The 15,277-nt window shown below is 40.0% G+C and overlaps 2 protein-coding genes across 2 annotated transcripts; both read right to left on the bottom strand.

The window, feature by feature from the left end:
• Positions 1 to 881: 881 nt before the first annotated feature.
• LOC115101376 (chordin-like protein 2) lies at positions 882 to 7,151 on the bottom strand. The gene is made up of 11 exons (XM_029620813.2): positions 6,982 to 7,151; positions 6,282 to 6,394; positions 5,914 to 6,007; positions 5,522 to 5,667; positions 4,714 to 4,807; positions 4,558 to 4,619; positions 4,148 to 4,316; positions 3,742 to 3,930; positions 3,458 to 3,640; positions 3,247 to 3,339; positions 882 to 2,870 (listed from the first exon to the last, which is right to left on the bottom strand). The coding sequence occupies exons 1-11, from the start codon at positions 7,055 to 7,057 to the stop codon at positions 2,737 to 2,739; spliced, it is 1,353 nt and encodes a 450-aa protein (XP_029476673.1). The 5' UTR covers positions 7,058 to 7,151; the 3' UTR covers positions 882 to 2,736.
• Positions 7,152 to 8,429: 1,278 nt separating this feature from the next.
• spag7 (sperm associated antigen 7) lies at positions 8,430 to 14,012 on the bottom strand. Its single transcript, XM_029620812.2, has 7 exons — positions 13,907 to 14,012; positions 11,193 to 11,260; positions 10,895 to 10,983; positions 10,671 to 10,755; positions 10,426 to 10,515; positions 9,919 to 10,075; positions 8,430 to 9,807 (listed from the first exon to the last, which is right to left on the bottom strand). Exons 1-7 carry the CDS (start codon positions 13,989 to 13,991, stop codon positions 9,686 to 9,688), a joined length of 696 nt encoding a protein of 231 aa, XP_029476672.2. The 5' UTR covers positions 13,992 to 14,012; the 3' UTR covers positions 8,430 to 9,685.
• Positions 14,013 to 15,277: the final 1,265 nt, after the last annotated feature.

Below are 15,277 nucleotides of genomic sequence, written 5' to 3'. Positions count from 1 at the left end.
TGTAGAAATAAGTCACAGCTTCATTGTAAAACTATTAAGGTCTACAACTGAGGGGCTTCTGTTTCAAAATATTTTGTCAGGCCTTTAGTGAGAGATGGGCAGCAATGTCTGGCGCAATGTGTGAAACCAACACAATGAGTCATTGTAGCTGTGAAGGGAGAGAGTGGACTGTTGGGGTTCACAGATGAGGGATATTAGTCACAAGTCTGTGCACCGTTCCCATATCGACAGGACTCGGTGTATGGCTCTTGTTTACTGCAATGAAAATGGCACAGGGACAAATGGGCTTATCTTACACCTGTTGACCTAAACAAGCCTTTTGACAAGCTGTTCACAGGGCAGCTCAACTCAAAGGCAAACATGGATTTCAGATGATGTGATCATAAGCCAGCTTCTCAATGTGTGTAGAACAGTAATGACATGCTATCTCATTGTGTGTAGAACAGTAATGACATGCTATCTCATTGTGTGTAGAACAGTAATGACATGCTATCTCATTGTGTGTAGAACAGTAATGACATGCTATCTCATTGTGTGTAGAACAGTAATGACATACTATCTCATTGTGTGTAGAACAGTAATGACATGCTATCTCATTGTGTGTAGAACAGTAATGACATGCTATCTCATTGTGTGTAGAACAGTAATGACAGGCTATCTCATTGTGTGTAGAACAGTAATGACATGCTATCTCATTGTGTGTAGAACAGTAATGACAGGATATCTCATTGTGTGTAGAACAGTAATGACATGCTATCTCAATGTGTGTAGAACAGTAATGACATGCTATCTCAATGTGTGTAGAACAGTAATGACATGCTATCTCAATAACGTTTCATAATAGTTATTTGATGTGATAGAAGAACACTCCAATAATATCCTACATTTTTAAAGACCAAGGGTTTATTTTTTCTTGGGTTTGGTGTATTATACATACGGCAAATCATCTAATTGTGTCTAACTATTTGACAAGCATGTTACTGTTGTGCTCTATCCCAGTGTGTTCCAAACCTGGTCCTTGGGCCCCCCCTGGGTGTACGTTTAGTTTTTTGCCCTAGCGCTACACAGCTGATTCAAATCATCAAAGCTTGATGATGAGTTTGTTATTTGAATCAACTGTGTAGTGCTAGGGCAAAAACCGAAATGTGTACCTGAGGGGCAACACTGAGTTTGGGAAACCATGCTCTATACCTTTTTTTAAAGACTGGGTCCTTCATCAACAGTATTCTTATTTTTCAATATTATTCCTCCCTGAGCCCTCTCTTCTTCTTCAGTTCTCTGTATTGGAAAATGTTGGTGTCCTTCCAACTCATGACCTACATTTATATCAAATTAACAGAGCTCTATTGTTGTGCTCATCCTGTTAGGCCATTACAACCCTTGAGAAAACAAACTATAGCACTGGAGCACAAATCCAAATTACAGGCACAATTCATAAAGGAGAAATTCCCCTGGTCCGACTGGGTTCACTGGAGGGTAGTCCAAGGAATAACAACAGCCTGATTTGTGCAGGAATTCTTGCCTCAGGTAGAGCTCAACTATATCATATTTTTGGTTGGCTCCAACTTTTAGCCTTGTCAATCACGTGCAAGAATGCCTTGCCACTGTGCAAAGGGAAGAAAGATGCATCAAGTACTGAAATCACACATAATCCTATGGAAACTTAGTCTGTAGAAAACTGGCCAAACATAATGATAAACACCTCAGAGAACATAATAGAAAGTAGATCCAGCAAACCAATGTAGCCACTCTTATGAAAGAATAGATACAACTGCTGTTGCAGGGAAATACCGATGCCCAGATATCAAACCCACATTTTCTGAGGAAAGCCCTATATGTACACTGCCCTACCAGCAAAAAGGCAGTAACTGCTCATAGCGTGGAACTGAGAATTTTTATTTTTATTTACCTTGGTTTCACAGTAACTTTATGCAGTAACTGCTAACATGACCCCCATTTTCTCCAAAACACAATACAATTAGAGGCAGGATACTTGTCCACATGTTTAAGCATGTATTTAATGTAGAAAAATGACATGAACTCATTTTCAACCAAATGAGCAGTTACTGCCTTTTTGCTTGGTAGGGCAGTATAGCCCAATGAACTAAAGCCATGGCGTCTCAGGCAAGGACCTTCCAGTACACACTCAAATGTCTACAGAATGTACAAACAAACATGTCAAACAAACCAATGTTGTACGCTCTGCCTCAAAATGACATCTGTTAGCATATTTGTATTTACAATAAATATGTTAATTAATATTTCTCAGTACATTCTGAAAAGGCATACAATTTCAAACAGCAGTATTTAGCAGAACAGTAAAGTGATTGTAAATATGGTCTACTCTATAAAGGTGTTATTGCCAGATGGCTGTCTAATTTGCCCAGTGTATTTTTCTATTATATACATGTACACCTGTATTTTTTAGATAATACTGTTTTTACTGTATTCCAGCATGCCAGAAAACAAAAATGAGATACAACTGTAATTCATTTAAAGTATTTTTTCCATTTTGGTTTCTTCTACTACCAAATGCTACCAACAATGTTGACAATTCTGCTGACTAATTGTTACTGAGAATATGGAACATCACATTGTAATGAGTTATGATGACATTTAAAAAATAAACAAAAGCTTGTTATTCTATAACCAATAAGCAGTGCTATGTTTCATGTTTAATGAAATGCATATGAATGCTGTGCATTTTCCATTGATGTCAAAGTCAGGGGATGAGAGTTAAGAAGAGCACAGGCTTTCTAGCTGGTCTGGGTACAAGAACTTCACTACCTCCCTGATACCATCCTCACAGGTCCTGGTCTTGGGAAATTCCTTCTGGTTGTCTTCTTCCTCCTTGAATCTTTTCCAAGTCTCTGTGTAAAAAGAACAAAGAATTGACATGTTGCCATCCAACAGCAGACAAAAAGCGAACAAATCCATAACTTTTTTTTCCCTCAGCAGGAAACAAGATGGTCACTGACAAGAGGAAGCAGCCATTTTTTAATCAGTTGAAATGAAATGAAATTCCCTTTGGTCTACAATATGTCTGGTTGGTCTATGACCTTATGTCTAGAAATGGATTGAGCTATATTGCCTAACAACTCAGATTGTCAAAACAATGGAAAAGCTTTACTTAAAAGAAACTAAAGTATTACAAGATTTATACCTAGAGAACTTTTAAATGACCGGAAAATAAAGGTATGCATACAAAAACAACAAAAAACACACAAAAAACATGGATAAACTCACCTTCATCCAATGTCGCCAGTAAAGTGTAGTTATCTGGATTATCTAGAAGATCTTTCTTCAGAACTTCCCCAGTTTCCATTAATTGTAAAACTTCTGGGAAAAGTGAAAATACATATTGGGTGACATTCTGAATAGTTTGGTAATCCACAGCTGTAGCTTTGTTATTAACACTGCCATGCTAGTGCCCTCTAATCTTCCCCCCTCCTATTACCTCCTACTGTCTTCCATACTTGCACTTCAACTTCAGCAGTCCCTTGTCTTTCAATAGCAATTATCCTAACTGTGTCCTCTATGTGAACCTTTGACGATGGCTTAACTTTGTACACCAAGAGGTTGTTATTGTCATGTCCAAGATTCATGTAACAGTCAGTCCTGTTGCTCTCAGCATTATGTTCTAGGGGCAGAAATCAGAGAGATTAAAAATGTATATTATTCAAAACCTATGGTTAAACTAATTTTCAGAAGTGCATTGTAAATACTGCTGAGCTACAGTACCTGGACAAATCTTGCAGCATTTCCCCACGGTTTTAACGGGATGTTGGCATGGATACTGGCTGGGACATGAGAGGCGTTTGCAGTCCTGTATGCCATCCTTACAGGTGCACAAAATGCACTCCAGGACCTTCCCCAGGACTGGGTGCCACACATCACCATGAGAGTAGGTGTTGCCGCTGTACTGACATGCTGAGAGAAATAGGAACAACATATATGCTCTAGTACTACATATTATTACAATCACAGAGCTGTAAGAGTTAGAATACATTGACTGCTCAATGACCAGGTAAGTGACTCCCTATTGTAGGCCATGAAAATAGTACTACTATTAATAGGATAAGAAGAAGAAGATGAATAGCATTAATTCATATTATTAATTATTGTAGGGCTATCATTTAACTCTCACCCTTCTGGTGCTTTTTCTGCAGCAGGAAATTCACAGTGGTCTCTGCAGCACCTTTGAAGTGGAGCTTGGGCAGGCTCAGGCCTCTGGGAGTACCCCTGACAGTGGATGGAGTAGAGCGGACAGACCGCCCTCGGAACTGCTCTCCAGCACACTGGTCCACTGAATGCCTCTTGTGTATTCACAGAGACAAATAGACACAGTTATTATGGAGTTATTTTGGATGTATGTGCAGCTCCGATGCCAGTGAGTTGGAACCCCTCCTACTCCAGGTAAACTTGATTTACATGCCCCACAAATGAAGATTCAATATTAGTTGTTGTCTTCTCTGCAAATGTGTGGTGTTTTGGATGTTACGGTTTGACAAATCTACAAGACTAAACCCATCAATGAATTAACAGAAAGCCACCTACAACGCCTCGGTTCAGCTGTTGGCCTACATCCTCCACTGATGAGTACCCATTAATGCCACCATCTAATCAAAGACAAATGAAGAGGATATACATTGACTTTGATAACAATAGAAAGTAGGGTGAAAATCTGCTGTGGTAAGAAACAAATGTGATCACCTTTGCACACCAGACAGCAGGTATCTGGGAATGAGACTGGTGAGGAGCAGGTCAGCGGCTGGCAAGTTTTCAGAGCACAGAAAATATTTCCATTCTAAAAGCAAATGTGGAAGAAAGCCAACGGTGAAGGAAGAACAGAAGTGATTGTAGACATTGCCAGCCCTAGCTTTTTGGGGGCCCTAAGCTAAATGTTGTTTCGGGGCCCCCAACTCGCGAGCAAAACATTTTAGTGGCTTCCCTCTTGACGGCAGAGAGATCATTTTTTTTACAAGTTAATTTCCTGCAATTCTACACATTTTGCCATGGGGCAGAGATAGAAATGTGCAGTTTTAAAGCCAATACATTTTTGCCATTTTAAAGCTAATTTCTTGCAGTTCTACACACTTTGCCATGTTAATATGATATCTGAGTGAGAGTGACAAACAAAACCAATGGATAGAAATGTGGGCACATACCCTTTCTTGCCCGGTCGATAATTCAACCATGATTACTACAAGTTTAGATAGTTGGCTAGACTAACATACCAATCTGAAAATGTTTTGCTGACATGGGCTAATTGAGTGATTGTCAGTGACTGAAATAACAAGAAGAAAACTGCTGATGCACAACCAAATTTCAAAATTGCACCTTATGTATTCTACTATTCTAACTCTCAACAATAAGTTGAGACCAAACTGAGTTCCTAAAAAAAAAAAAAGTTGCTTACTGCCAGTATTATGGCTGACACATGAGGAAAAACTTCCAGTTACGTTCTCAGAGTGATGAGCTGTACACCATAAACTAGAGGAAGAGAGAGAGTGTGACTTACTGAACATGTGCACATGACACACTGGTTGGTTTGTCGAGATGGGAAGAGGTCATGGTTGGCAAAGGTCTCCCCTGGTTGGTAGAAAGTTCCATTATACCTGCAGGACTTCACTGGGGCTCTCAAGCCTGCTGGGATCCTAGGCTCATCTGAGCAGATAATGAATGGTAAGCACAAGATGAATAAGTGAATGCCAAAGCAGGATGTTTTTGTTTTACACACCTCTAGCCTTTTTTCCCTCAAGGATAGAACTGGTGTATGCAATTGAAGTCCTGTGACTAGACATGGCATAAAAGCACACAGGTACTATTTTACCAAATGGTGTCATAGAAATGATTAAATAACTTTATTGTACTGCCTGTGTGTGCTTATTGTATGAGAATGCTTGATCCTACCTGTACAGCGAGGGCAGCACTGCTGAGAGTCAGTCACTGGGTTGTCACACCGCAGAGTAGGACACTTAATTGTGTTACATTTCACATGGCCTGTCTATGAGGGAAACGTTACATGGTTTACGGGCATATCTTGAAATCCCACCCACCAGAACCCTTTAAAGCAACTGCCAATAGGATGTATAGCCAGTAGCCTAAATCCTATTTGCACACAGTAGCCTACAATCCAATACTCAGATTTTGACAATTTGATACAGTAGAGTATAGGGCAGTGTTGGGCTTCTTTTGGTACACGTGTACATGGTTTCATATTAGGCGACAGATGTGACAAAACTGACTAATGATGTACTCTAATTCTATGGGTACAGTACCTCAGTGCAGGAACACCGCATACAAAACATGAAACCAAAGGGTTCCAGATAAGGATGCCAGCTGTCTCCAGGACTGTATGTTTTCTCTTTGAAAGAACAGAACACTGCAGACACTGGGTGAAAAAAATGGAAAGTAAAGATGGAAGGTAAGATGGAAAGTTATTTTAGCAGTAGAAGCACTTTAATATGAAGCAAAGCAGGAATTTTCATAAACAGAAAACGAAAGAGACTAATCTAATAAAAAATGATCTTCCATGGCTCACAAACCTGTCAGAGTAATAACTGCTAATATCTTCTGGCAAAAAAACACGTGGATTAAAACAGTATACCATCATAATTGATGTTATGTGGTTATATAATTAATGTTGTGGTTATATAATTAATACATTTCAACCGGAATTAGCACAATTGAATACTAAATACAGTTTAATACTAAATACAGTTTAATACTACACTGACCTTATAGACAGGCTAGAAATACACGCCGCATAAACTTGCCAAATATATTTTTTAAAAGTTGGTTGGAACAATGAAATCCAGAAAAGGAAAAAAATAACATAAACCCCTGTTTAATCGCCAGTTGTGAGTAGTTGTAGTGTATACCTATAGTAAAACTCTTCGTTTGATTTGAGCTACAGGCGCATTTCATCAATTGTGGATAACGGTTTAACTTTAGATTTGCAGAGAAAGTCTGTCCTACCTTTTCTTGCTCTTATAACATCCGAAGCACAACCAACGAACAACCAGATGCTAATTAATAAGAATATATGCTTCATGTTGGGGGATAAATCCTTGTCAATATGAAATGAAATAGCAGCAACTGCGACAGCAAACCCCAGGACAGTGTGAAACTCCCCATAAAATAACGAATTTATTCTTGGTTTTCATCGAAGGCGCCTCCTACAGGAAGAATACGCCAATTTATAAACTGGGTGAAGTGAATGATGTGATGTCAAAGAAAATGGAATGAATAAGTCTAAGTTTTTTGGTTGTCAAGTAGGCCTAAAGTAGGAATAAAGCCTATAGATATTGTCAAATAACTTATTGGAGGCAGAACATATTAGTGTCTCTCAAATGCACAGTAGCCCTAACATAAACAGTATAACACCCTGCTAGATATGTCAGTGTCTAGCAAATTCCCTCTGGCTATCTACTCCGATTTCAGAGCACTCTCGTCTGTGTGCCAGAGCGCAGAATAACTGATTAATTTACAAACACTTAAACCCCGTTGAATATAGCCGGTGTCAGTAAACGTCGGCAAAAAAACAATTAAATTGTCAACAGCAGTTAGTCACCAACGCTCTGGACAACATAACACCCTAACCAACTCTGCTAGGGCGAGTAAAATGGTCAGAATGAGATTCTCTCATTTGTGTCTGGAAGTAGAGCAGACTAGCCAATGTTAGCTTGGGTGCTTGACTGCCGTTGTGAGGTCAGAACGCTCGATCAACCCTACTCCTCGGCTAGAACACTCAATTTACGAACACCCAGAGCACACTCTGGCACTCCAGATTGAACACACCCGCTAATGAAAGTGGGATGGGAGCCTGTGATGTCATAATAAAAATGGGAGCCTATGATGTCATAATTGAAATGACATGACCTCCTTGAGGTCAAAAGCCTGCCACTAATTTGTCAAAGATTCTAAGGCAGGTAAGACCTTTCAATACGGAGAACCACATTCCTACTGGAGTACAATGGTTAGGACCCGTGCGCAAGTGGCGCTGCTTGCTCAACGCAACGACCAGCATCTGGGTCGCCGTGGAGGGCCACAAAGTCAGAGGCCTCGTCATGACAGACATCAGAGAGAGAGGCCTCGGAGTCGACGCCCCCGATGTCAAGTGGGTCCGATGGTTGAGAAATGGAGATGGCCACGAAAACGATTAAGCTTGCTTCCACAGTCAAGATCATTTGCAGATGTGAGACGAGGACTGAAGGGCCGACGCGTGGTACTTCGTGTTGGAGAATTGCCCAATTAGAAATTAAAGTGCAGATTGAGGCCTCAAAGCATTAAAACATTTGTAAAGATACTTTTAGGCCTACTGTTTTTGTTCGCTAGACATCTAGCTACCCTCCTAAAAATGGTGAAAGGGGCTACAAGTGCTACCAACACACTGCAATGTTATGGGACACAACACAAAAGGCCTATTAAATCAACATTTCTCCCAATTTATTAAAACATACAGGAAACAAAGGGATTAAAATGGTTACAGCTAGATGCCATCATGCCAACATCTTTACACACTGAGCAAGTGAAAGAGCGCACAGAATAAAACATTAACAACACAGCATTGTCCACATAGCATAGGACACGTATTTCAATCCTCATTTAAAAATGTGACTGATTCAATTTGACCAGACTACACAACGGAGCAGAGCTGTATTACATGTGCTGAAGGTAACAATGATTTATAGACAGTGAGATTCAAACAGTGCTTTGCGTCTCTAAATGAGACACTTCCCCATGAATATGACCCCAGAAATGTAATCATCATCAACTTGATGTTTGCTAGTATATCTACCATGTAGGCCTACAAACTGCAGTGGTTTCATTCTCAAATTAAATCTTCAGCCTCCATTCACTTTTCATTTGTGGGATCGAAACACTATATGGGCCTGAGAACAAAGACTTTAGGGCTCTATTCAAGCCGTACCGCAGAAGTTCAGTGTTACCCTCTGGGCACAGCCGTCAATTCAACATCTATTCCACATTGGTTCAACGTCATTTCATTGAAATGACGTGGAAAAGACATTGGTTCAACCAGTGTGTGTCCAAGTGGGTACAGCGTGACTGACATTTAGCGGAGACTGCATTCACAGTAAACACTGCATGTGTCAGCTCAATCTGAAATGACCTTTCTGTCAGGTCATCTGTAACGCTTCAGCGATGAGACTGAATAGAGCCCATAATGTAGCTAAAAACAAACATAATAAAAACATATCCTGTAACTCCTAACTGCCACGATATGTCACAATAGGAATTATTTTCCTCGTAAAGGTGAAAACAGACAAATGCTAAACTACCGGCAACCTACTGTTGCCCCTCATGGTTGTGCTACTCTCCTCTTTGCGTTCACGGAGAAAAAGGATTCATTTGTGTGGGAGAAATTACAGGACTTTGGGATAAACAGAAAGAAAGCCAATAGACAAAATGCTCTTAAATCAGACTTCCACACGACCAATTTGGTTGGAACATAAAAACAGTCAACCCGAGCCAAGGACAGAGGAGAAACATAATTCAAGAACCTTCCTTACATACCTACTGTATATGTCCTGGGAAACATGTAGGATCTTTCAATGTAGTAGGCCTCCATTAGGATTTGAGGTACTCCCTCTGTGCCCCTCATACATTTTCTCTCTTTTACACACACACACACACACACACACAAAACACAAAAGCCCTCTCAAGAGGTGGAGGTGCTCCCTGCCCCGGTGTCTTCATCTCCTGTCTTCTGACGTTTCTTGGCCCTAATCTCATTCATGGCCTGCTCTATGGAGCGGGTGTCCCTTTTGTTGGCCACAGGTACTGAGGGGGGAGAGACAAATACATTTTGTTAGGCAAAGTACACAGCACACCCCATGAGGAGATGTGATTCACTGAGGATGAGAAATCAATACTGAGCCTCTTCACACTGACCCATGCCATATGCCTGGTTGGCCTCTAGCGTATGTGCTGCATCCTTAGCAGAAGAGGTGCCGATCAGATGGCTGTACTTGTCACGGTAATTGGAGCTGGGAGACGCTGCCCTCTTCTGTGTCTTACCGGTGGTCTCCTCTTCTAACGCAGCCTGCTCCTGAAGAGCAGTGGACAGGTTTAATTATCAAACACTTTCTTTGAGCAATAGCTCTGAACCCAACCTATACGCCGTAGATATTACGCTGAGTGAACAAAAGACAGCAACATATTATAGAGCAAAAGGTTACCTGCAACATGTCAAGGACTACAGCTAGAGTGATTAGATCTATTAAGGTGCAGAAAGTGTGAACCATCAGTACTTGCAATGTTATAACAAGTTCACATTACTTGAAATCGGATTTCATTGTGTAAATGAATGTATTCTGCCAAATGACATACAGTTATGGACATGTATACTAGAGTATAAGTTTTTTTCCACGGTGAGTGTGACCGAGTCTCCAGTCGTACTTTAAGTCTGCGGCGGTATTCAGCTTTTTGGGGGTCCCACTCCTCTCCTTTCCGATAAGCCTCCAGCTCGTCGTCTGATGGAGCAAACTCCTGCCACAGTCATTTTGAATACATACATTCAGTTACGCATCAGGAAGAATAACACATATACAACACATTAATAATAGTGCAACTCCTGGGAAGGGCATGTAAATCTGGTGATATTTGTGAACGCAGCAATAAAGAACATCCAAAAGAGGTCTGACCTTCTTAAAAATCATGACGTATCTGCTTTCCTCATCCTCTCCGAAAGAAAACGATGCCAGACCAGCAACTTCTGCTACATCATGCCTTTAACAAGCCAGGATGTCAGTAAAAGTTTACATGCAAACTGTTAAATATTATGTTTGTAGTCTTCTCATAAAATAAACTTATTACATAATGCTCTCTATTTATAGATTCAAGGATATATTTATAATTTTTCACTTACAATATGCTCCTTTCAATCTTTCCCATGGGATTGTACTTCCTCTTCTGTTGCTTAGTGTCTTGAATGAATTCTGACACCTCTTTCTCCATCTGAAAAAGAGATGCAGGCAGTATAAACTGGATTGTTCTTTACCCACCAAAGATCAGTCAACGAAGAATTGGAAACAATTCTTGGATTTGTTTCTTGGGATTTGGGTTGTCCAAGTTACTGACTGGACATTCAGCTGGATGAGCAGAAAATGACCCCACAAAGGAGATAGACAGAATATAATCCTCCGCCTGTAGGCAGAGCCTCTCACCCTTTTCCTGAACTCGGCTTTCTTTTTCTTCTCATCCTCCTGCATCTTCTTCATTCTTGCTGCCTGTTCTGTTGAGGCATAGAAAACAAGGTTATTTCAATTGTTTTCATACTGAAAATATAGGCCTATTAATTCCCATGAGATGTTATAACAGATTGTCTGAATAGCATATATTTCCTATACCATACTTTAAATGACCTGGACATCACTTGAATTATGTTGGTAAACTCTGGATTTAGTGTCATCTGAGCAAATGAATCCATAGAGCAACAAGATCCTATGCTATAGCTGCTTAAGTGTAATTCACATCATTTTTGGATGAGGGACTACTGACATAGCACATGTGACTTGCATAACAAGTGTTCAGTATGATGTTCATTATTACCAAATAACGCACCCACTGGGCACACTACGTCATTTCAATGTGGATAATATTTGGTTGAAACGTTGTTCAATAAGATAACACATTAGTTGAATTCAACTAACTGTAGGTTATCTAAAAGCACAACCAAATTCCAATAGAAAAACAATGTCTGTTTTTTGTTTAGTTTTCACCCAAATGCCAATTACAGCACTTTCACCCATTTAAAAGTTAAATAAAGGTTACAGTGCCTTGCAAAACTATTCATCCCCCTTGGCAGTTTTCCTTTCTTGTTGCATTACAACCTGTAATTTAAATGATTTATTTATTTATTTGGATTTCATGTAATGGACATACAAAATTATCCAAATTGGTTAAGTGAAAAAAAACATGTTGACATTGTTTTTCGAACCCCCCCCCAAAAAAAAACAGAAAAGTGTGTGCATATGTATTCACCCCCTTTGCTATGAAGCCCACCTTCAGAAGTAACATAATTAGTTCAATAAAGTCCACCTGTGTGCAATCTAAGTGTCACATGATCTCAGAGATATATATATAGATCACTACACACACACAAACCTGTTCTGAAAGGCCCACAAGCCTGCAACACCACTAAGCAAGGGGCACCACCAAGCGGCACCATGAAGACCAAGGAGCTCTCCAAACAGGTCAGGGACAAAGTTGTGGAGAAGTACAGATCAGTGTTGAGTTATAAAAAATATATATCTGAAACTTTGAACATCCCACGGAGCGCCATTAAATCCATTATTATAAATTGGAAAGAATATGGCACCACAACAAACCTACCAAGATGGGGCCGCCCACTAAAACACACAGACCAGGCAAGGAGGGAATTAATCAGAGAGGCAACAAAGAGACCAAAGACAACCCTGAAGGATCTGCAAAGCTCCACAGCAGAGATTGGAGTATAGGACCACTTTAAGCCGTACACTCCACAGACCTGGGCTTTACGGAAGAGTGGCCAGAAAAAAAGCCGTTGCTTAAAGAGAAAAAAAACAAGCGAACACATTTGGTGCTCTCCAAAAGGCGCGTGGGAGACTCCCCAAACATATGAAAGAAGGTACTCTGGTCAGATGAGACTAAAATTGAGCTTTTTGTCCATCAAGGAAAACACTATGTCGGGTGCAAACCCAACACCTCTCATCATCCCGAGAACAACATCCCCACAGTGAATCACAGCATCACGCTGTGGGGATGTTTTTCCATCGGCAGGGACGGGGAAACTGGTCAGAATTGAAGGAATGATGGATGGCGCTAAATACAGGGAAATTCTTGAGGGAAACCTGTTTCAGTCTTCCAGCGATTTGAGACTCATACCCAAGAAGACTCAAGGCTGTAAGCGCTGCCAAACGTGCTTCAACAAAGTACTGCGTAAAGGGTCTTATGTATGTGTGATATTTCATTTGATTTATTTGTAATACATTTTCAAAAATGTTTAAAACCAGTTTTTGCTTTTTCATTATGGGGAATTGTGTGGGTGGAGGATTGGGACAAAAATACATTTTAGATTAAAGCTGTAACGTGACAAAATGTTGAAAAAGTCAAGGGGTCTGAATACATTTTCCGTATGCACCGTAGAACCTAAAAAACATAGTTGGTGATTGACAAAGGTCACATTTCATTTGCTCTCTTAAACCTACTCTTTGGAATGACTTCGAAAGCAACAGTGAAGTTAAGTGCAGATCTCTCAACAAATCATTCTCGCGATAGTGCATGGGTAATAGTCAGTGTCAAACATAGCTGGGCTTGGTTAAAACCCTTGAAGGGAGCCCAAAGGGCAGATAGATAGTTCTCCAGTAGGAGGTGCTGCCCAGACTATTTTGTTTTCTGATAGCAGATGTTGAAAGTCTATTATTTTAATAGGCATACATTCAACATGTTATACAAGGTTAGTCTGTTTTAATATTTGGTAACCATGCGGACATAATCATGTAGTTTAAGTTTATTTTTTTTTTTCACATCAAATCAAATATTTTTTACGTAGATTCAACGTCACAATACGTTGACAAATTACACCGAAACAACATTGATTCAACCAGTTTGTGCTGCTTTGCGTGCGCAAACAAAAAATGAATGATGGCTCATTTGGCCAATGAGAGCACTAGAAGGACTGACTTTGACCAATAGGATGCATCTTATACAAAAACGTAATTCACTACAAGGGCAAATACTCGTTCGTGACTGGATACTTTTCTGTACAGACGATAGGGAGGCTGAGAACTCCACGGAAGGGATCCTGTAAACAGCTACATTTACGAAATACTTTTATCTTTACAATCCAATAATACAAACGAATTGGGAATAAATAACTGTAGAGTAATACTGAATATACCTCGGGCCTTTCGTCGGCTCTCCTTGTCTCCGACTGTGGGAGGTTTTTCCATCGAACTCAAAATTGAGCCCAGGAGGTCCGCCATTTTGGACTGAATGATCACTACCGGAAGCATGATGTTTAAAATCATTCGTGGGGAGGGAATACGCATGCGCATATCAACAAATAATATTAGAATAACAGGCTATTTATTATAGCCTTCTATTGACAAATGGTGGGTTGTATTAGTGAATGTACTGAAATAATATATTTTTTTGTTTCTTGAGTTTAATTACGGTGCCTTTTTTGTTGTTGTCTGTAAATTGTCTGTGTATGTTACAGTACACAGAAAAATGTATATAAAAAATAAGTTTTTTCAATGTATTGCAATTTGCAATATATGTTTATTAAATTTTTATAATAGCTCTAATCAATGATAGAACATTTTCTTCATGAAATAAATAGCAGGTAGCCCAGCGTTAGCGGTTAGGAGCATTGGGCCAGTAACCGAAAGGTTGATGGTTCGAAGCCAAGGAGTTTAGGTGAACAATCTGTCTATGTTCCCTTGAGCCTAGTGATCAACCCTAATTGCTCCTGTAAATTTGCTCAGGATAAGAGTGTCTGCTAAAATGTAAAACATTAAATATAAAGCATTAATATCCCTTTTCATGAAAAAATACAACTAGCGATGGATCAGATGAAGGGAGGATTATATCTTACAGTTAAAGTCACACTAAATGTATGAAAAGAGGACCTCCGTAAACAGTAAACCATGCAGTGTGTATACGTATGCGACATTGAACTTCATTGGCATTGTATCAGTCAATGTGATTTCTCTCTGTCAAGGTGAAGAATCTTGTTGATCTTAAGATGAGGTATGAATCAGCTCTTTCATTCACACACAAATGGAAGGAGCAGCAAGTAGAACTTGTAGCACTTGCATACCTTTTCCAGCAAAATGATGGTGTTTCAACGATGTAATCTGACATCAATTCTGGTTTTCCAATATGTGCAGTGCATAACACAGAAGCGGTCAGTATTGGCAACACAACAAGCAACCTTGATGTCTCTCCCCACTCCCCGCTTCTCACTCTGCAAAGGTCAGACCTCCAGTTGTCTCGAGGGTTTACTTCAACACAGGAAGTGAGGCAGAAGGAGAGAGTCAAGGAAGTAGTGATGACAGACTAGTGACAGACAGCAGACTGGAGGGGGAAGATGTGACGTGCAGCAGTGAGAGTGCAAGCAGACTCACCAGGACACTTCTGTACTCTGGCTGGCTATTATTCACTCACATAGTGTCTGTCTTAAGGTGAACGCACCAATTTGTAAGTCGCTCTGGATAAGAGCGTCTGCTAAATGACTTAAATGTAAATGTGTCCTGTGAAAAATACA

Source organism: Oncorhynchus nerka, linkage group LG19, assembly GCF_034236695.1.
Source record: "Oncorhynchus nerka isolate Pitt River linkage group LG19, Oner_Uvic_2.0, whole genome shotgun sequence".
NCBI classification, from domain to species: Eukaryota; Metazoa; Chordata; class Actinopteri; order Salmoniformes; family Salmonidae; genus Oncorhynchus; species Oncorhynchus nerka.
Note: the sequence above shows the minus strand (reverse complement) of the source record. Positions and strands in the feature narration are given on the sequence as shown.

Bases quoted from the DNA above. Each gene is read 5' to 3' on its own strand.
- spag7 (XM_029620812.2), bottom strand. From the start codon at position 13,991: ATGGCGGACCTCCTGGGCTCAATTTTGAGTTCGATGGAAAAACCTCCC. The intron at 11,261-13,906 runs GTATATTCAGTA...ATGCCTCAACAG, and splicing joins GAGCCGACGAAAGGCCCGAG to AACAGGCAGCAAGAATGAAG. The intron at 10,756-10,894 runs GTAAGTGAAAAA...GGCTTGTTAAAG, and splicing joins AAGATTGAAAGGAGCATATT to GCATGATGTAGCAGAAGTTG.
- LOC115101376 (XM_029620813.2), bottom strand. From the start codon at position 7,057: ATGAAGCATATATTCTTATTAATTAGCATCTGGTTGTTCGTTGGTTGT. The intron at 6,008-6,281 runs GTACTGTACCCA...TTTCCCTCATAG, and splicing joins TGCGGTGTTCCTGCACTGAG to ACAGGCCATGTGAAATGTAA. The intron at 4,808-5,521 runs GTAAGTCACACT...ATTTGCTTTTAG, and splicing joins GTGTCATGTGCACATGTTCA to AATGGAAATATTTTCTGTGC.